This window comes from Spea bombifrons, chromosome 4, assembly GCF_027358695.1.
Source record: "Spea bombifrons isolate aSpeBom1 chromosome 4, aSpeBom1.2.pri, whole genome shotgun sequence".
NCBI lineage: Eukaryota > Metazoa > Chordata > Amphibia > Anura > Pelobatidae > Spea > Spea bombifrons.
In genome coordinates, this window is record NC_071090.1 from 62,064,329 (window position 1) to 62,088,137 (window position 23,809).

Sequence of the window (23,809 nt, forward strand, 5' to 3'; positions counted from 1 at the left end):
GGGTAAATTCACAGCTAACACCACACAAATATTATTTGGAATGGGACTGGATGACGTGCTGCTTTCACGAGTTACTTATTATGACTGCATTAAACTAGTACTGCACAGGTAACTGCAATCAACCGTGCAGATCAGAGTTTATGGCAACGTAATCTAACTGCATTTTATTTTCACTTATCAGCTTGCTCGTATCTGGAAAACAAAGAAGTAAAATAAATAAATATCGGGACGTGCACTTACACTACAGAAGCACTTTTCCAGAACTGGAAGTTTTAATGGTAACATTCTAAAATTGGATCTACAGATGGGCGCTAGACATGTGGGCATTTGTAAAATGCTCTGTATTTGTGCTTTAATATCATGAATGGTGACTGGTTTTAAAGCTGCAAAGTTCAGTTATAACTAGCATTCCATTGCCATTTTGTTTGTTTGTTTTTTTTTTAATTCGGATTAAATGAAAATGTGTTTGAGGGTTAGAGACCAGTAATAAAAAAAAAAAAGTTTTTTTTTTTTTAAACTAAGGTAAAGCACTGTTAGTCTGATGAAATGCACCCTCATCTCTTCCCAGACTTTCTACTAATATATATCTCAGATCTTTAATTATAATACACTAATGAAAATATGTTTCTTAATAGACTGTCTCCACTGTATTATAAATATAGTATAAGCTTTCAAAGTGCAGTTGTGATTCAATAATTTTATAATATGCAATAAATTTGTATGACTTTGTATAAGGCAAGAAAGGGCAGCTTCTGATATGATTCATTTAGTCGGGGGTTTTGCACTTGTGCAGGGCAACCTGTGTTTACAAATGGATTTTGTATTAAATTACCTTAGACAGCAAGCCCTAAAAACTGTCACATAGAAAGTGGTTTATCTCTATTTTTACATGATCTAGGACAATAACCTGGCTTTTTTAAGTGATCCCTTGACTGCCAGTTATGGTGTCTTTGCTCCGAAAACAGGTAATAAATGTATAATAACCTTCATCCCTGTACCTCCAAACATATCTTCCTGCTATTAAGCCACCTAGAAATGCCCGGCGGAAACCAATACTCATGCAGCAGGTTCAGGGCATTGTCAAACTGCACAACATAAAATATTTAAAGGGCTATCCGTTACAGGGATGGAAGGGAATTGTCCTCCTATACCAACAAAATATGCAGATTGGGACTAACAAGGCTCTTACAAAAGGAATACTGTCATTCTATTGTTTCTTTTAAGAGCCATAGCTTTGCTCTGTGTCCCTATGTTTGAATGTGCCGCTGTGTACATCATTATTACATGCACATTTTTTTCAGAACATGTGTATCTCCAATTCCTTTAAAATCCACACTATGCGATTCTTTCTAAAAATGTCATTCAAAAAAAAAAAGCGGTAAAACAAAGCCACGTCAGTCTGTACCTAAGGTTTCCAAAGTAATGGCAGCACATACAGTATCTGTGTGCGCTGCATGTATCAGGCAGGTTAATGGAGATATGATCTTTCTGGACATATTATCCAAAACATTTCAGAGAAATTCCTTAACCCCTGTCTAGAAATGTATATAGCAATACTATTTACAATACCATCGTCAAATTACAAGGCATAATTCATTTTCTCCTTCATAAAACTCAGTGCAGTTTAATTTAAGGCGATGTTCCAGTTTGTGATTGCTCTGTCGTGTTTTGCTACAGACAAGACTGGAATGGATCCCATATATCCTTCATTGAAAAGTACTAAAGCTAAGCTGCACTGACTGCACTGGGTGCACTTCCTGTTTTGGTTCTTCCTTAGCTGCTAGAAGCCAAATAAATGACCTGGAAGCACCAGGCAGAGCTGTACAAACCAAAATACACCATACTTGCATCTTCGAACTTGTGAGACACTGTGCACCACCATATGGAAAAACAACAAAAAGATGCTTCTGGTCCCAGACACTTCGTGAAGGTAAATACGAGTGAGAGTTAAAATAAATAAATGAAGAAAAAAAAATTAAATTATTTGAAACAGAAGCTAAGAATAACGTTCCAAATCTACATGAAACAATTAAAGGGAAACAGTCATGTGTTCAGTTATCTGCTCATGGCTGAAGTGCCAGATTTCAGGATGCTAGGTAGCTTATCGGAGCCAGGGATTTTCCATGGTCCTGGTGAGACCGTTGCTTTCCGCGTTGCAGTGTTCACACTGCGGCTGCTGCAAGAGTGTATGTTTCCTTCCTTGTGGAACTCGTTGCGCTTTGCTTCTGAATCTCTCTTATCTTGTTCCTCGGAAGTCACTCGAGAACTGAGTGTGTTGCTACCGTACACCTTTGAGACGCCACCTGAATCTGACCTACTCATTTCAAGAGCTGTTATGGACTTTTTCTCACTGGTTGTCTCTTTGTAATTGTCTTTTGTACTGCGGGTGCCTTCTTGGTTTGCTTCATTGGACCTGGAAGTCCTACCTCCACCATCACCTGCTTCAGGATACCCACAATCTCCTCCATCATTGGTTGTTTTCTTCACATCCCCTTTTGATGCAGCTATGGTCTGGCGACTTTCACTTTTTTTCTGCTTGCCTTCTTGGAATTCCTTTTTGAAATCCTCCTCACGCTTTGACCTGTCAACTTTCTTAGGGCTTGCTGATCTCTCTCTTGTCTCTCCCAATCTTTTCTTTTTATGACCATTTGCAATAAGTTCCTTTGGTTTTCCCATATCATGTTCCCTGTAGATATCCCAATCTGGCTCTGGGTGTATCTGGTACGTAGGGTCAGAGGGCAAGACTGGATGCGATGGAGATAATGGTGCAATCATGTCATCAAGAGGAACGCTTACTTCCGGCCCTGGGGAGGTGGTAGAGGGTGAACTCCAGGAGTTTGGTTCGTCTGTTGAAGAAAACAAAAACGGTGTTTTAATACAAAGTTATGTCTATGTGTTTCTGCCTGTCTGTCCTAGTAAAACAAACTGCAACTTATAAAATATGACCATGGCAAACATGCTTTATGGTGGGTTTCTAGAAATATTATGGGCTAACAAAGACAAGCGTTTAATATTAACTAACTGGCTTTACATTGCATTAACAGTTTAACACACCATACTGGGGCATATTCCAGCCCAGGGTAGCTTTTCCAGGGCGATGGCAGCTTGTTTGCAACATAACTTATTGTGGGACATTTTTGGGCATTCAGTCTTGTGTTTTCTGCACCAATTTTACACAAAGTTTACATAGCTTTAAAATGTGTTCAAGAAATAGTCAAAGAGGAATGAGGTCATTGGCATGCTGGGACTGGCGTCTGCGGCACACTGTACTTTAATGGATAATCCGCCGGTACCTGGAAGGCGGGTGCATAGCATACTAACAAGGCATCTCCCACTGAGCAGTACGGAGAGGCGCGCGGTGCCTGGCAGGCATGTATATTTGTGTTTTTGTAAAGATTGGGTCTAGAGGCCCCAGAGGGTCTTAATCTAGCACTAACTGGAATAAACAAGCCTTATCAGAAAAGTATACGTTGCAACTATCCTAAACTGACATATGGTGTCATAAATAAATCACAAATAACCCCACATTTGTTATTCTCTGCTCATTGTCAAGGTTTGTTTTGCGGACATTATTAAGGTGACATTAAGTAGATTTTTTATTTTTTATTTTTTTTGTTAAGCAATATGTATTGCTTATGTACTTACAGTTGAATAAAAGATGAGAGAATGATGTGCTAACCTCTCTTATTTATAGTTTCTATAGCTAACACTACTGTTGAAGAACTAAAGCAGATATAGAAAAACATTACACAAAAATTACAGTCAAGGCTCCAAACTTTCATTTCATTTGCCATATTGGGAATGAATCAACCACATTCCATTATTTTGGCCAACTGAAATTCTAAGGAAAAAAGTATTTACCGGTATCATTCTGTAGGACTATGAGGGGCATTTAGGGGTGTAATTCAGTTCCAAATACATATCTCACTCTACAATTACATTATATAAGGAAAAGTGCATACGATTTTTATTTAACTGGAAATGTATACCGTGTGTTTTTGAACAACACTTTGTATTAAGTTTATTGATTGTTCATGTATATGGTTCTAAATTGTATAATATAAGAAAAAAATTCTTATGACACGTTGGGATTTTTTCACTAAAGGGAGCATTATCAGGAAAGAGTTGTTTTAACTTCACTATTCATTAAGAAGGACCAACACTGGGAGCTTTATGCAGTAAGAAGGGCTGAGCTGGCTCCATACTGTGTATAAATCAATGTGTATCAAGTTAATTCTGCAGCAAAGGCTCACTGTGGTAGGACCTTCATAATGTATAACAAATTTAAGAAGCAGAAATTCAGCTCTTTCTTTAATGAATAAACCCCATAGTGTTTTAACGTCACAACATATTCTAGATTTTTGAACATGGTTCCATTAAATGAATGTAGTATACAATAGGATGTATTTACCTTATATACTCAATGCTCAAAAATATAGTGCTCAATCATTATCATATACATATATATATCATACACTCATGCTGTTACTACTTAATGTTGAGTCCGCACAGTGTGACAATGTATACCTGCATCTGTCAGACTTTACAAAGGACAGTCACTTGCGTTTTGTAATTAGCCAATGTGGACACAGCTTGCTGACAATAGAGTTCATTCAGAACGATGCATACTTACCTCTATACCTACATTACATTACTGTGTGCAGCAACTCAACACAAAGGCAATTATTTGATCATAACCTTTCACAGCTATGTTTAAAAGTAAACAGGCTAATAAAAAGCCTTATTTCTGTATCTCACAAAACATTAAGGGGTTCATCAGTTTGGCTGTAAAATTCTGAGCAATTTAACAGCATAAATCAGACCGAGAGACTTTTTTACATTTTAAACAACTTGTTATGAGCAAAAATGTCAGCCATAGTCTGACTTATTGGATGAACTTGCCAAGTGGTCAACATAAGTTTCCATGGTCAGAGTTTTGTTGGTGAAACTGACAACACAGCCTAGTAGGTCTGAATAAACAGCTAAAATGTTAAAAATCTAGGCAGTAGTTTTGCATCACACATGTAGTGATTATTACAATACTATGAAATGTAATAACGTCTAAGGTTAGGGACTTGAAATAACAAAAAGCTATAATGTTTCAGCACAACTTGTGCTACAGCTGTATACAATCAAACTCATAAATTGATTAATCCCCTAGTAGTCATTGATCATGTTCCTTTGCAAGGACATAGGGATAGTCATGCATGAGGTGGGGCTAGCCCCAGACAGTATTAAGTGGGTATGGAGTAGGAGTTAAAGCAGTGTGGCCAAACCCCTATTCCCTGCCACATAAAGAAGAAACTGACCATGGAAGCAGAGCTTCAGCCGAAGACTCCAGGTCAAAACCAGAGGTTCCCAGGAACACTTACATTTGTTCTTCCCACGTTCAGTAGGTGATACTCTGAATATCTCTCTTTTATCTGTCTGTTATGACTTCCCTGACAATGGAGAAAATGTTTCTTATGATGTCTATATCTGTGAATAATCCATACAGTTCCTAACACAGTTTAAACTCTCATTAATGTCACAAATGTGAACACATTTTCTGGGGTTGGTGATGAATACATTTGAAGAGCCAAGATCCATAAAGAGATATGTTGTGTTATTCCGTAGTATTCAGATAAGGCCCTTGATATATATATGTGCCATGGGGATGAAAAAAAATTGACTAGCCATAGAATTGGTGTAAATATACATAAACTACTTTATGATTCAGCCAAATCCAGTTGCATTCCTTGTTAATGAAACATCAGGGCATTCCAACATTGTCTGCTAGCCTTCAGGCATTGAAGGATGCATAAGGTCCTTATCTAGTCAAAACCCTTGTCTTGTTACACACAAATCACTCTTATCACACTTTCTAAAATTTATTTGGCCATTTCACAGGGACAAGATGTGAATCTTGGCACAATCACAATCCATCCTTTCCAGAAAATACTTTTATCGGAGAGGGAAAAGTAGACTGTCCTAGTGGGAAAGCTGAAACAAGGAGTAGATATCACCATTAGCCAGTGACTGAAAATATATACAAGGTTACAGTACAGTGAATAAAAAGTAAAAAAATGAATGTACTAAGTCAAAATCTTCAACCCAGACCTAACTTGCAGGTTGTGGGATGGCTTAACAACTGCTGTCCATCAATGTCCTGCAAGGAACATACAAATGTCCTGCAAGGAACATACAAATGTCCTGCAAGGAACATGCAAATGTTAAGCTGGTCAGTGACGGAGAGTGTGTGAGTATGTAAAGTGAATATGTATTATATTCATTGATCACAAATAACCATGTTTGTGGTCAAAATGCAGGCAACACAAAAGAAACAAAAGACTCAGAATAATAAAACAAATCCTCCTTTGATCGAACCATAATGTCTCATAATTTGTTCAAACCATAATGTCTCATTTCAGTTTGTTCAACCGTCAATATGATGATTGCTTTTCATCACAAATATAAACATAAAAATTGCATAATTTTCCGCTTTGAAATCAAACGAATAATTTTGCTTTTTTTCATTTTCTTTGGTTATGGCTGAAATCTAAACATCTGTTATTGTTTTTATAATGGGACATTTCAGTTGTCTTTGCATTTTATCATCTGAAATGATCATAATTATGTACTGTATTTCTTATATTCCCTACAGTCACAAACTACAGCAATATTCCAAGCTTAACATTTTTGTATGACAGTATCAAAATGTGGCACCAAGCTCTGTCTGTATTATAATGCACACAGTGGCAAGTGTCTGCGCCATAGATAAAACCCCGGCTTGAAAACAGGAGACTTATTTCACAATACCTTTACCTCCTGAGAAGTTATACTCTTCATACGGACCTTTATTAGAACAATTAGATTGGAACCATTAGCATTGGAACCATTAGCATCACTAAAGGCTACTTATAGAGTTAACATTTGGAAGCACACTTGTATTGTGCTTAAATAAAAGGAAATTGTATGAGTGGTATTATGGCACCCACCTACCCATCCCTGCAATGTTCTGTTTCTGAAAGGTGATGAAATGCATTGCTATTTTTCTATATTAATTTGCTGGGTTTTATTTTTTTTACAGAGTGGTCCTACCGGCAGTTCCAAATTTGCACTAGGCAGATACAAAATTGCCCCTGATGCATATTTTATTAAAAATACCAAACATCTATAACGAAAGGTCACCCTGTCTAATACAATAAAAATCTGTTGGGCTGAAAAAAAAAAATCACCTTAGCATCATTGTCAACTCTAACATTTTTATAGCTTCAGTATTATTGTCTTGAAGCTCCTGCATATTTATTAAGTGCTACAGATGTGTTTGTAAAGCACATTTTAATACTCAATTTTGCCCTTGAATAGTTTTTACCCCTAGCAATAAAACAGCCAGGACTTCTGGGATCTCAAATTTCATCTGGCCAATTTTATGAAGCAATATAATTTTGATTCATTATACTAGTCTTACTTCCGTGCCAGAAGTTTTATAAATGAGGTTGGTATTACTGAGGTATTAGATACATAATTGCCTTCCAGAACTTTTTCCCTCAAATGCTTAATGTATGGCTAGGATGAGGATTGCATGATTATGCACACTGTATAATTACTATTTCATCCAGCATCTTGTTGGAGCGTGTGGCAGTTTAAAGTTTCCACTATGACCTACAGTATTTCATTTAGTATGTAAATATAATTATTATACTGGGAGAGGAGGCAATGTGTTCATTTGTTTATTTTTCAATAACATACTTTTTTTGGCTGAAAAAAATAATTTCATCAGTAAAGAAGGATTTAAAATTCTAGGAAGAATTCATCTTAATGTCTCGTTATCCTGAACATTTTGTTCGAATGATCTGAGAGATTGTTTTGTTAACAGATGCATTTTAAAGTCAAGAAACTTTGGTAAAAAATAGGACACTCAAAATTACTTTTGCTTATTATAGATGGGAAAAAAATCATGCACTGTAACCCTCTTTAAGAAGATTTGATTAGAAATGTAATTACATTCCATGACAACCATATAGAACTTATTGAAATCAAAAGGTAAGCATTTTTTGACAGAGTGAGCTCTACACAGCGTGGTGACTCACGAACATTGAGCATCCATTGATGTAAAAATGGGAGAAATATTACGAAATCTAAGGAACGTGTAAGTATGCAATTCATCATTGGTCTAGACAGATAAGGAGGCAGCAGTAATCATGGAATGGATTAGTATTAAACTGTTCCAAGTTACTGGAAAAGTGCACAGACTTAACAAAATGCTTCTTATAGAAGGAATTTCACTATGAGCTGGGCAAAAAGATGTAGTTTCCATCTGGGTTCAAGTGAAGTGCCTATTTTGGCCTCAACCTACGGGTCCTTTGCTTCTACTGCTTTGCCAGCCAGCTTGACAACCTCTACTTTTGAGTAACCACGTTGGGCCCTGAGTGTCTGGAGTCAAATAACAACAAAAAGTTGCTAAATGATAACTCGAAAAGAGATTATTAGGTTTTCTTTCCCCTGTGATACCTCCACTTGTGTGTTAAGACTCCGCAATGTACTTTAGTTGGTATTTGTTATGTCACAGAATGGAATTCTAGTGACGCTTACAATATAACACTGTAACCAAGACCTAGTCTTTAGGTTTCGAGAACCATTCATTTTGGCTCTAAAATTATTGTAAACATCATTGGACACACAGGTTTACTGTTGCTGACTGGGGACTTCCATGTGAAGCAATAAAAGATGCGTGTCAAACTTACCAACTGAACAAATCTTCTGAATGCTGAGACCAATATAAAAAGCTTGGATGCCTGCATATGGCAAAGAGGACAATCAATAGTAGAAGCCATTTAGGGAAAACTGAGTGACATGATGGAGACAGACTTATAGGCTGATGATTTACGATCTTTGTCTGAATTACCTCTGAGTCATCTAACACAACAGCGCTATTCTAAGTGAAAACCTCTAGAGCTATACGCACAACTTTCAACACTTAACAAGATTGTTTATTTAAGTGTTCTGGTACATCTCCCAATGCAGCCAAAACGGAAGCCAATACACAGATGCTTGGGGGACTTCTAATTATATGCTTCTAGAGAATGTGGATGTTTTAAATAAAACTTTGACTTTCTAGTGCAAAATGTTGAGAAATATAAAATGTTAGTCACCGGCATTACCTAGTATCAGGCCATGGCAAAACATTTCTTACATTGCAAAATTCAAAAATGCTGTTAAGAATTTGTTCTTAGTTATCATTGCAAGCTAATTCTTTCTACTGTTACCCTAGAAGTCACATACTAAGACTGTACTAGTTGCTGAAATACAGCAAGTTTGAATAAACTGATTTTAGGCTGGGTTTAAATGTCAAATGTGATTGATGATCTAAGTGATGCCCCATTGCTTTACGTTGTTATACATCAGGATTATGAATGTATTGTTATTCAAAGTCATTTGGTGTCTTTTCTGAAGAAGGACATTAAATGGCATTTGACAAGATGTGGCTGTCAAATGATAAAAAGGGATGCTCATGTGCCTTTCCCGTGACTTTCAGATAAACAATTTAAGCATGTAGTTTGTGGCAGAGAAAACACAGGTCAGTGAATACTGAGCATTTAAAAAAATATACAATTATTTCAGTAAAAATATAGTCAACGTGCCTTGGAATAATAGGTGAGATTAACATAATAAACCATTTAATATCACTGTGCATAAGCATTGTATGTATCATGAAAAGTGTTAGGGCCCCTAGGCATCTGAGGATGGACTCCTATCAATATTATTTACCTATATAATACCCTGGTACCTTCAGTGATTCTGGTTTAATTTGAACATTATTTGGTTAAAAAGATTACTTGTGCTCAATGTGGCGGTGTGCATACTTTTTATTTGGTAAAGAACAATGGAAATACATCTATTCCAAGATAGGAATTTGGAATGGAACAGGACCCTGAAGTTAGTTCTCAGCAATCCTGTTACCAGTATAATGCAGAGAGGGAATTCAAACCACCAATGACATGGTCATATGCTACCTGGAAGCAATGTGGCATGGACCGAGGCCGTGTAAAGCTATACTGCTGTGCTGTGTTATCATGCAAAGTGCGCTGTGCTCCATCAGCAACATGCCAAAAACTGCCCAAAAGGCTCTCTTTAAAAACAGTGACATTTTCACTGTTTTTCCTTACAAATGCATACATATTTGTAGGTAGATAGCCACCAGCTTGCAAGTGTTAACAGCATGCAGTTCTTCCCTGATGGGAACTGGGAACAAATCAAGATCAGCGCTTTTGCATTCCAACATGGGAATAATAGAAGCATTATTATGGGAATAAAAAACATTATTGTGTGTGTGTGAATATGATTATTGTACATATCTTACAAGCAGTTTTCATGGAGGGTCACGCTTTGGTTGAAATATATCAGCTAACCTATTTTAAGGAACAGAATTGTCTACTTTTCCTGTTTTGCTGTTCTATGGCTCTGTATTGCAGACACCACACGTGTATCTTACAGCCATGCACATATACCTATCTCTGTTTCTCTCCCACTTCAGTTCGCAAATATCACCATCTGCACATGTTTTCTGAGAAAATCCTATTAAATTCCTTGGCCAAAGATCATTAAAAAGCTGCTTAGCGTCTACCTTTCATTGTTCCTCAAGTACCCTTAGCATGTCAGGTAATATGTGCAACTGTCGGATGCAGTACTTGTTGCGCTACCATATATTTAGTGTTGTTAGAACTAAATTACAATAATGTTTCTTTGCCAGTTGACAGATACAATAGGAAAAGGTTACGCTTGTTACTTAGGCTCCCACCATATACGAGACTCACCTCACAAGAATAGCTAGATTCTGTTAGCAGGATTTGAGAGCAACTATCTTTTTCAACCACAGTTGGACAGCTCTTTGGATGAAGAAAAACATACTAATGGAAAATGAGACTGTTGATACTGCATTGGTAATATATGTTGATAAAAAGGTAGCTGAACAATAACCTTTTAATTAAGCATTTGTGCCAATGTTCCGTAAGGCACAAGATGACACTAAAGCAGACTAACATCCAGGGGAGCATTCAGTATAAGAACTATTAAACCTTAATAAGAAAACATCAGGCTTCTGTGTAAATCTGTTGTATGTTTGCCAAATAATATTTCTGAGAAATGCAAAGCTTATGGCTCACGATGAGCAGAACTTTATGCCTCTATTTGTAGTCAGAATGTCTTAAATTGGATGCACTTTGGGTCCATACACATGGTCAGAAGAGCTGTTTGTGTAATATGTATTACTTTGCACATTTGCTAGCAATTTAAGTAAGTAGATTTTACAAATATTGTTTTATTTACACAGTTAACTGCCCCTACATTAGTACTTGGCAAGTAAATTCACAATCTCCCGATGGATTAAGATCAAGTACATCCACCTCAGGATTTAAGTAAATTCACCACTGCTGTGTTTTTATCTCTACAGATAATCACAGTCTCTATTACCTAACTCAGGTATTAAACATTTTAAATTCCTTGATCTCGTTTTGAGAGAGTACAACTAAGAACAAAACAGAAAAAAGCAGAACAGGGCAAAAGAAAGGGGATGTAAAAATAATATTTATTAGAAAATCCAAGGGTAATCTCTGTACCTACTTTTTTTAAATGAGATTAAATTAGATTAAAAAGAGAAAATCCGGTAAAAATAAAGGCAATTGTTATTCCATTGTTTAGCATATAGTACAATTAAGTTATGAAATGTAAAGGGTAATTATGCCAAAATATGAGCCGTGTATAGTGATGCTGCAAATGCAATTTCTATCCATGTGTTTTTTCTCTATATATCTCTAGATAGGCCTGAAAAATAATCAATTTAAAAACACAATTTAGACATGCTACTGTTTTTTTTCACATAACTTAATTGCCTGCAAATATAATTAAGTAGGAATTCCAGTGAGAATATCCATTTAAATTGCTACCAAAGTACAGGATGCCTTACAGGCATGTGCCTTGGCTGTAACCTGTCTTAAAGTTCTAGGGTAGAATAGTAAAATTACTCCTGTATTACATTGTAATTGACATGCAAAGTAGAACACCACAACATTCTTATTACTCATACACGACCACATAATGTGTTCCAAAAATAACACTGAGTACATCCCCCTTCAGTTTGTGATTTTTAGACTCGCCATAGATCAACACACAGAAACATGTATGTAAACCAAGAACCTTGAATAAAATATATATATATATATATATATATATATATATATATATATATATATATATATATATATATATATATATATATGATAGAGTAGACCTATCAAGATTCTAGCTTTGGGCTCACATGTATGACTGCTGCATATCAATGCATTGAATATAATTAATACAGTCAGGGCAGGAGAAAGGGATCACTTAATGAACATCACATTAAATGTTTTCTGTAAGTAGGGGTACCCAACCTCAGCACACAAAGAGTGCCAGTGATGTCACAAACTCATTGGGTTAAGTATGAAAAAGTGACTCTTGAAATGTTTGGAAAGTGGTCTTTTATCAATAGTAACCAATGGATATTCATGCTGAATGGCCAATTCCAATGATTGTGATAGTGATAAGACCACAATAAGTGATAAGAAGGTAACCCACATAATACTGAATGACAATGCAGGTTGATGTAATTTTCAACTTTTTTTCCTAAACAAAAAACAAATGGTTCACCTTACTCAGTCCTCAAGTGGTCAAGGTTTTATGAATCCCCTATTAAGATAGAATTAGTAATTACTAAATATTGTCCTGTCGGTACTTCTTAAAGACTGGGTTAGAAAAAAGTAATCTAAATACTAGAATCCAGCTATCTGTTCCAGGATAAGGGCAAACATTACTATAGATATAACAAAAAACTCCTAATGTTTTGAACCAATACTAACCCTATATGAAATAAGAATTTCCTCAGTAATCTCAAGTAATACTCTGTCATACAAAGCTCTTTGAATATGAAAGAACATGAAATGACTTTCATGAGCACAAAGAACACATAGAAAACATAGAAACATTGTCCAACTGTATCCCGCACAAAACATTCCAAGCCATAGTGAAAATAATGCTTTATACTGTGTCTAAAATTAGGATGCATTTTGAGGACAATAGCTGGACCCATCCATGAAAAGAACTATGGGTTGTCTCTATGAGTCTTCTATTTGTTTTCAAATATAAATCTGGTGATGATATTGCTGACATAAATATCATACATGCAAAAGCAAACTTGCTTCAACAGACAGAACTCCACACTAACCCTTGGAGAAGCTTTTCTGCAGGGAGACCCTCTCTTTGACTCAATTGTGTATACTTAATGACATGCAGTGGAAAAATTGTGGCTATGTAAGAGGTATATCTAAAATCTATGAAGCTAAAAGACCACTGCCATACTATCCAATATTATTTTACTTTTTACAGGAGAACAAGACAACTTTATTTGTTGCCCATGCAAATAATTCTGTGTTTTTGGTCATTCTGGTTTAGTTTACACACAGATTATTATAAAATAATATACATACACACACTCTCTCATAGATATATACATAAGATACATACACTATATATATGTATACACACACACACTCTCTCTCTCTCTCTATATATAAGATAAATATATATATATATGTATATACATACATACACAGACATCCTATTTTTAAAGTACAAATAGCATATTTGTAGAAACCCAACCAAACCTTCTGCATACTAACATACTTAGGTGATTTATAAAAGGTGTCATAGGTGTAAAAAATGGGAAACAGACACTATTTTGACTGCAACTTATTCTGGAGTGAGTCAGTCACACTAAAAAGTAGGCCTGTGAATGAAAAGGTGCACGATCACACTATGACAAATGGTACATAATAAGAAACCCTGATAAAACTAAACGCTACATCTTAAGTAGTGGTATTGCAAGCAACAGAAGTACCGGTATGTATAATTCTGCTTCACCTATCATGTTGCAAGCATGGTTTTAGACACTACATCCAGTATATCATGTGTTTATGTTTCCTTTATAAATGACCCCGGTGTCTGCAAGATCCTGCACACAAATTTCCACCTACCCCTTACAAAAAATTACTGCACTTTTACTGCATATTTACTGCAGTTTTACTGCATTTGTACTTCACTGTACTGCAGTTTTACTGCACATTTACTGCACTTTTTTTTTATATTGCAAACCTACAGTTGTACTTCAATATACTACAGCTTTATTGCATTTGTACTTCCGTACAAAAATAACTGCAGTAACACTGCAGTACAGTGAAGTACAAATGCAGTAAAACTGCAGTAAATGTGCAGTATTGCAGTTTTTTCATGTCCAATAAACTGCAGTATTACTTCAGAAAAACTGCAGTAATTTTTTCGTAAGGGACACGTTCTAGCAGCAGCTTTGTTAAACATTTCTGTAAGTACACTCTCAGCTAGAAGGTTTACAGGTAATGCATGTAAATCACCCACTTCATCTACCCTAATGTTAGGGGGAAATCTGTCCTCGTGTACAGGTCCATCTATAACAAAGTGTTTCCATTAGATCTTATTATCATTTTTTATGTTTCCAGTGATTATCCAGTACATTCTGACATCTTTTCAATTGTGTCTGGCAGCTGGATTTTAAAAATAGCGCTCTTTAGGCTAACAGAGTATACTATACTTACTTTTCTTTATTGAAAAACGTTCTAATGACACAATCTAAAGATAACCACCTATTACTTTGTATTTATACATAGCACAGACATTAGCTCCTAGACTGTTTTGCCCATTAAGTGTTAATATAATCAATTTCCAAGACTGCTTTACAAGAAGGGCAGCTGTGGATGTTGGAAATGCCAAACATGAATAGCTAGAATGTAAAGCAATGGCGGGACCATGATGTAATAATGCATTTTAGAGGACAGACATTATTCTCTTAGCTTTCTACACATTAAAAGACATACATCTTATTGCACTGTAGGTATGTTGGATACATCTTATTGCACTGTAGGTATGGTGGATACATCTTATTGCACTGTAGGTATGTTGGATACATCTTATTGCACTGTAGGTATGTTGGATACATCTTATAGCACTGTAGGTATGTTGGATACATCTTATAGCACTGTAGGTATGTTGGATACATCTTATAGCACTGTAGGTATGTTGGATACATCTTATTGCACTGTAGGTATGTTGGATACATCTTATTGCACTGTAGGTATGGTGGATATATCTTATTGCACTGTAGGTATGTTGGATACATCTTATTGCACTGTAGGTATGGTGGATACATCTTATTGCACTGTAGGTATGTTGGATATATCTTATTGCACTGTAGGTATGTTGGATATATCTTATTGCACTGTAGGTATGTTGGATACATCTTATTGCACTGTAGGTATGTTGGATACATCTTATTGCACTGTAGGTATGTTGGATACATCTTATTGCACTGTAGGTATGGTGGATACATCTTATTGCACTGTAGGAATGTTGATCCTTTCAGTGAAAAAATCTGTGCCATATTGAACACCACCTCCAATCACTAAGGGCCTTGATTGCTTATAAACACTGCTCTTTTTTCCCATCCTCTGTCATTCTATTGTTAATGTGCTTATTAACAATATACTAAAACTAAATTAATGAAATTCTGCATCATCACCATTACAAATATTAAGATCTCAGCTGACACAGCCAACATAGCATATAAACATAAAGCAGAGATGTATATGCATACACTGCGCCTCTCAGTGCAATGATGGTACGTGCAATATTTCTGCCATGGTTGTGAGCTTCAAATGCATTCATGATTTATATATAAGTTAAATGACAACATGTCACATAAAAAACTCAACATGCAACACATCATATTCACTATATGTATAGATATTTAAAACTATCTTATGAAGAAGATTTATGTCCTAGTTTCTGGTTATTTTTCTGAAAAAGAAGAACTTTACATAAGACAAACATGCAAAAAGTTAATAGAAAGAACTAAAGTTTGGGTTGATTTTGTAACAATTTAAACTTGACATTTCATATGTCTTATTGAAGCATCAAACATTAAATAAGCAATTAAAATACAAAAATATCAAAATGAATTACTATCAACAGAATATTAATAGTTTATCACACATTATCTTCTTGCCATTCAATGCCAGACCTTCTACATACAGAACCACTTTCCCAAAGGACGTGAGAACTTAAATTTGGTAGAAGAAAACAAAAAACAAACAAAAATGAGAGAATGCGACAACATTCCAGCCAATGTAGAACCCTACATTTCGATTATTACGGGAAGATAGTTACAGATTGGATAAATCTAGTTAATGTAACCAAATTCTACAGCCGATACTATTCAGTTTGTCACATAAACTATTTCTGTTTATGTTAACAAGCAAAAGCCTAAAACTCAATAAACATTAATCTATGTACCCGTGCACTAAATGTTCATCTAACTAAATATTATAAAATAAACAGTTTTACAGTAACCAAAATTGTACAGTGAAAAGAGACAGAATTACATTTAACACAAAGATGGTTATTTTTGAAGAATAAGTTAAATATGACAAAGTGAGACAAATTAGATTAGAAAATAGTAATATACATGCAGATTTTACAAACCGTGTCTTTAGGGTGGCCCAATAAGTAGAAATATGGGGACCCATGCTTGTCACTTTTCATGCACATGGAGAGACTGGAAGAAGGTACCATTCCTAAAGGAAGGGGAGGAACAGCCTAGGACCAATCATTAGAATTAACAGAACAGTGACACAAAGATTTAGAATTATTGTTAGCAAAGAGTCTTAGTATTATTAGCAAAAGTATAGAGACAGAAACAGGAAATTGTATTTGTATAAACAGTCATACAAATATGTTTTTAATATTAGTGAGTGACTAAGACATAGTGGTTATATGAGAAAGATGTTATACACTGGCATCTTGGGGTGATTTCTGAAACTCTACCAAAACAATTATGATATTGACAATTTGTACCAAGCCAGTTGATGTATATTTATATTTTAAACGTTATATGTCTAATCTGACAAGAGTAAAAACGTGTTTCTATTATATGGAATAAGACATTTGTCAACAAAAACAATAAACATTTAATGCATTTTAACAGATGATTTGAAGCAGCCTGATTGCAGTACACATTTATTTTTGGAAGTGGTGGGGCAGAGGTTATAGACCATACGAGTTAGCATTTATGCATTGTTGAGATGTTGGTTTAGCACCTGATAGCTTTTTATCATATGGACAAAAAGAAGAACACAAAGTACTCTTAATGTAACAATGACATTCACCCCTACTGGTCAGCATGTGTACTGCAATCACATATGCTGTTAGCACACGGCACCACATAGAAAGCACTAATAACACAAATAGTAGCACTCAGAAGATGCTGTCCTACATTCATTAACTACTTTACTAACCTTAAAATGGTTGAGGTAGAGTTTAATAAAATGTGCAAACTAATATAGATTTTGTCCTTGAACTCTTTTTATTTCCCGTGCTGTAAGCATGCTCATTGTCGCTTTGTGATAACCGAGATTCAGTATGAAATTAAATTCTGTATGGTGCTTTCGGATGAGAATATGTCATGCTATCACAATATGGGCCTTAAACACCCTCTGTTGACTTGGGACATCCTTTCTATTCGCCATCAGTAGCTCTGCAGGACCTGGATGAAACTACATCAGGAGTATGATTGGGATGAGCCTTGGAGCTTAGAATGTCATTGACCTTTAAGAGATTAAAACACTTAGCTAAATTTCTAAGTAGAAATCTGTGCACCCCCCCAACAAATCTCATTCAGTATCCATATGGCTCAACTACAGAGACCACTGAAACTGAAGAAATGTAAAATTAGAGTCTGAAAGGCACATGGCAAGTCTTAATAAGGAGATTGAAATAACACTATTCATTGCAGAATGCAATTAATATTATTCCCTTTAGCTCCTTCTTTTTTAAGCCCCGGGAGCAGACAGTGGCATTTAGCTTATTAGTCTGAATAAAATGAGAAGGGGGAATCAGAAGAATATAAGGAGGTTGGAAAGAGATTTCATTATCCACTTTATTGTCAATAAGGTAGTATGGCCTCCCTGCATGTATGCGTCTATCTCCAGTGTGCAGCTGTGTCTCAGCCGATATATTACAATATTACAAATAACTCAGCACCGCAATGCAGGATCAGCGGGGAGAATCAGTGGGGCAGCTGCAGGATGTATTATATATTAGCTCATAAGTCAGTGACCTTCTTCTGACTCTGTAGCCTGTTTTACGCAGTTTTTGAGTCACACACTGTTTTATGATGCACTGCTTATTTTATAAAGAACTCTTATCTCAGATAAATACTATAGGTAATTCTTGGAAGCTTCTTTTTAGTGAATATCTTGTGTTACTAGCCCTACATAATCTGATGTTATTCTATAAATAAAATGTAATAACACTTTAATAACTAATTACGGTATCTATAATTTGATTACTCATGTGATTGGTCCTAGAAAGGTAACAGGCTTTATTGGCACATACTGTATATTGTGCAGGCACGGTGATGAACAACTATAACAAAGCAACTGTGGTTACTTTATAATTTGTAGCACAACCTATGTTAAAAAGTGACAGTATATATCTCAGAGAAAGTGTTTCTACCATTAATGGATAGAAAAAACATCAAGTGATTGCTTAAATAGCAAGAAGATTAGGCATAGGCTTTTTTTGCCAGGCGAGCACTAAAAGACTGACCTTTCCTACTTATTGAAATGATGGTTTAAAGACTTTAATCTCCCGCATCCCTGCTCTCCAATACTTACTAGCCTTGGCAATTTATTGAGAGAAAAATCAGTACATGAAATACAGTATCAATTGGGAAAAAACTGGCAAATATATACATAGAATGCAATGTGGTTCTAATTTGTTTTCATATGCTGCACACTGGGCAAATGGCCTTGTTATGTGTTACAACCAGGAGCTGGTATGGCATACATTCACATAGATGTGTGTACTTTTTACACACTAGTGGGTAGTGTGAGGAGACCGCAGCAGTATATGTATCCCTTTTTCTTTTCACCATTACACTATCACAGCCATTAAGTACCAGCGTATCATTTAGAAATAAAGAAACAGCTAAATGCAGATCAACCTCTAGCACTGCATGTTTTCAAATCATACTGTATCCCCCCCCCTCTGCAGCAAGAGCTTTAATAAGAGAAACATGTTTTCCAGGAATAGAAATATAACCCCAGGTGAACAATTTGGTGATTCTTCTTTTTTTTTTTTTGTAATTACTGTTTGTATTGGATCACATGCCTTAAAGTTTGATGGTGCCATTGGAACACAGTTTTCTGAATGTGGCAGAGCTTGGAGGCGGGGGGCATAAAATTAAAGAAACAATTATCTGGCGGAGAGTACATACTGTACATGCAAATGTGCAATTTCATCATTCATTAGGTCTGCTTTAATATGCCCCCTGCTTTGCTTTTTTATGATGGGTATAATTTTAGGCATACTTTAAGTATCTCATAAGAATTAAAATGGTGTTACTTACACCTGGGGACTCTCTGAATATTAACCCTTCAATTGTCTATCACAAATATTGCAGTAACTTGAAAATGGTTTTAACAATGGTCCTTAAAACATTGTTTTTATTTATTCTTCATTAAGCGACCTGGATCCAAGCAGAGATTCCAAATAGCTTATAATAAAAAGAAAATGGTCAACGGGGACATTTAGTACTAAATCTGAGCAGAATACGTGAGGAGTATAGATTGTCAAGATAACATTTTGAGACCATATATATTAAAAATATCTGCCGGACCTGATCCAGCATGGGGCATATTGGAAATCTGCTAATATATCATCTATCAAGGGTGAGCTAAATTTTCGATGAATGTTTAATCAGGTGGAAGAGGACATGTAGGATTGTTTTGCAGAGAACACCAATGCACATTAGAAGGGCTCAATAGTGACCCACTCAAAATTCTGCAGATCTGTCCACAATAGACATGCTAATATCCAATCTGGGTTGAAAAAGCAGAAATAAATATGACAAATTTGAGTGTGCTTGTTCCTCTTGAACCGCGCCATACACTGTAAATATGTGCTAAATATTGCTTAGTATCCAATTCTACTCATTCTTAAAGGTGCAGTTCCACGTCCACAACACATTAATTATGCGCTCTAGTATCTTAAAGGGGTACACTGTGTATACTCTAATATACATTCTACACCTTGGAAAAAAACTATCCTAATGTAAAACCTGCCCTCCTCATCTGTCATGCTGGAAATCAATAAGAGATATTACCATGTGTTTGCACAAGGGTCTGAACAGACCCCCGTCTGCAGAGTTCATTGAGCCAGTGCTGGAGATGACAGTGAGTAAGGCTATCACGTGCAAGGACAGGTGTTCACTCAAACACACCTCCTGCATGAAAAATATCAGCTTTCATTTTCAGTGATGTGTCTCAGATTTATAACTGAAGCAAATTTGTACATGATTATCGGGACACTCCTGTCATCATATGCACTATAAGCTGACACTTTTTTCTACCATGCAAATGGATGAAGGGATTCAGCAGAATCTTTCAGAAGCATTTGGTCTTTTTTCACTGCTGTTTGGTCAAACACATCTACTGCCAGCATGCATGTTATACTCACCGTTAGTTTCCGACTGGTGCAGAGTTCCAGGGGTTCTAACAAGCCCCCCCCCAACACTCACACTCATGCAGAAAGCACTCTCATTGGTTTCAATAAGAGTTTTTTTGTGCCTGCCCAGCCTGCATGTTGACATGAATGAAAGGGGCAGGGATAAAGTTTTATTTTAAATGTATTAACTTCCAGCTATTACGTGATATGCCATTTCACCCACTGAACATCCAAAGAATTTGTTGCAACTAAATGCGGCTTCAGCATTATACTTTATTTGTTAATCAAGAGCACATTAATTTGTAACTGAGCTAACTTGCGCTAAAACTGAATAGTTGAGTTTTTAGAAACGTTGCCTATTCCTCGAAAAGCAGTTCTGAACAGAATCATTGCTAGCTCTGGGACTAACAAGTATACTAGTAGATACCTGTCTCTTCCATTAGTTGGATTTACCTGCCAGAGGAGAATATTTTACAGTCAAACAAATATTTTACAGCATAGAATTGGTGACATATACTGAATGAATCTACCCATTGCACAGCGCTGCAGAATATGATGGTGCCATATAAACCAATAACTAATAAAAATGAGTTTTTATTTGAAACCATATACTAATTTAGTGTTTATAGAAATACAATCAGATCACCTGGACCTTGGTACAAATTGAACTCTATCACCCTCAGGTGCCAAAATTCAGTGGGATGTTGGTAGTGAACAAACATCTTATTCTGTTATGGGCATATGTTATTTACATATATTATTTACAGTAAATATCAGGCAATAGAAGTATATGTGTAGGTAGCATTGGTTTTAAACTGTTTGTGTAAACAAGGTGAAAACGCACCATACTCCGGAACCTGTCCTGTTCCACGTTTCAATAATAGTTTGACTCTTCTTCCTCCTGATTTAATAAGTTCTATGGCTCTGGCATGTGTCATGTCCCTTGTGCTTTCCCCATTGATTTCAATGATTTGATCACCGACCTGCCAAGAAGGGAAGATACAAAATAAATGATCAAATTAAGTAAGAGAATTTAAGAGTATCTGCATTTTCAAAGGAGAATGTTTTGTCAAACATGTTACAAAATGCCATATACACAAGACAGATTTGACAGATAATTCACTTTCTATAGTGATATCACCGACGAGCTATGTAATGCTACATAATTAAGCAAAGCTTCGAAAAATTCAGTTACGCTCTTCAGTTGTCAAAATCTATGCCAATATATTTTCTACCATCACTGTTCATCATGCACCCTTCCACTGTTCCACCTTCCATAGGTTAAGTGTTAACATCAAGCATTGTATATAACGGCTGATTGCTTGTACTTTTGGTACATTCCATTTCTACATCCAATAACATAGTTCCAGGATCAGAACAAATGTACAGCATGGTGGGGGCACATGATTACATTCTAGGTGTTTATAACAAAAATCCAACAGAAATGTACTACATAAGAACAAATGGGGGAAGGTTGATTGTGAAAGAAGAGACCAATAATCTGAAAACACATCTATACACAGTATTTATTGTGCACACAAAAGCTGAATAAATGGAAAGTCCCAGCCTCTTATTTTTTGAAAGGATGCGCCACCATCTTGCGAGTGGCAAAATCACTCGCAGTGGAGAGCGGTCACAGCGCGTCCTGGGATGGGAGTTTTGTGTCGCTGAAAGCCTAACTCTTTTAAAACGGGCAAATGCCACCAAACACTGTACGGCGGACATGGACGGCCAGGGGAGGGGCCAGACTTGGCCCCTAATGCCAATCTCAGTGTTACTGAATGCCTCAACACCGAGGCATTACAGCAACACTGTTTGGGTGCAGAAAGCCAACATGGATCACGTTCTGCACCCGTTTAAAACCATGATGGTCCTGGCACGTCACTTCTCACTAACTGGATGTTAGATCATGACGTGCCGGACCGTCAATTGTCATCAAAAAATATCATCAAAAAAACAAAAATAAAATAGCCAATTATTGTCAGGAAAGCGCTCCCACTGAAATATCCAGTGCGTTATGTAAATGGTAACATCCTGTCACCTGACCCTGTACAAACACTATGATGAAAACTCATACGGTACCCCCTCATTTCCCTGAGGATGCAAAGTCTAGGACTCAATTTTGTTTGCTGGAAATTATGTTTGTCTTTTAATTCATTTTCATGTTTTGTTTTTAAAATAGTTAATATGTACATCCATTAAGTGCAAACCACAGCTAAGCAGTTGTACCACAATATTAACCTAGTGTTATCTGGTGCATATCTCTCTATTGTGTGTGGTGCACTTTATATAAATCTTAACAAAACTGACACATAGTCTATTGTCCATTCTGCTTAGAACCCCTGCTTTAGAAGAATATTTTTGTTTCAAATATAGGTCTTAGGAAACACAGTGAATTGAAAAGAACTGACAATATGATGTGAGTGTATTAGGAGAGTATAATAAGATTATTTTATTTCCCTTTCCAAGAACCACACTATGACAGATACTCATATTTGATTTGTTTATGCAGTATCTTCAAACAAGGATATTGATGCCAGTATATACAAATGTGGCACAAATACAATTTATAGCATGATGGGAAGTTAATGATGTGACAGATTTGACTCCAGATATATTATTCCTTCACATCTAGCTTCTGCTTAGAAAATCTCCTCTGAACAGTTTATAAAACTCATGTCACTCCATCTGACCATTTCTTTAATAGATTTGCTGCTTAGTAAATTGGCAGAAAAATATAAACCCTACTGTGATATAGTTTTGTATTTCAGTATTCAAAAGAATTACTATCCATGAATATTTATTTTGTGTCATTCAAATGTAACAGAGAAGATACAGACTACTGTGATAGAGAGGGACTTTAGAGAACATTATATGCAAAAGATCATTTAAATGGAGAATATTCCTATTCAAGGGTAGTTTGGGTACCACTGTCTAAATTCTATTTTTATCAAGTAATGTTATTTTTTTTACATTCTTTTTCCTGGTATATTAGAGGAAAATGCCGGATTTATTATTTGACAATTTGCTTGCACAGAAATATATATACAAATATTAGGGAGAATGGCAGAGCAATCCTGATGGCTCCCTCAGTAAAATTCCTTCTAAGCTGTGCAGAAGTGCACACATTGTTTCTAACCAGCGCACAGAGAAAACGTGTGTCCACACAGAACCGGCAGATAGATGGGTAGAAAGACGAGAG

At 36.0% G+C, this 23,809-nt stretch overlaps 1 protein-coding gene across 5 annotated transcripts in view; it reads right to left on the reverse strand.

Moving 5' to 3' along the window:
• Nucleotides 1–1,596: 1,596 nt before the first annotated feature.
• Nucleotides 1,597–23,809, reverse strand: part of MAGI2 (membrane associated guanylate kinase, WW and PDZ domain containing 2) — a 401,461-nt gene continuing 379,248 nt past the window's right edge. For 3 of the 5 annotated variants that reach the window (XM_053465469.1, XM_053465466.1, XM_053465467.1), the window contains 2 exons: nt 21,452–21,590; nt 1,597–2,846 (listed from right to left, as the gene is read on the reverse strand). In XM_053465469.1, the coding sequence (XP_053321444.1) occupies nt 2,056–2,846; nt 21,452–21,590 (930 nt within the window). In that variant the 3' untranslated portion in view covers nt 1,597–2,055. Of the gene's footprint in view, nt 2,847–8,726; nt 8,778–16,584; nt 16,677–21,451; nt 21,591–23,809 lie in introns of all 5 variants that reach the window. The other 2 variants (XM_053465468.1, XM_053465471.1) reach the window with 2 other exon arrangements.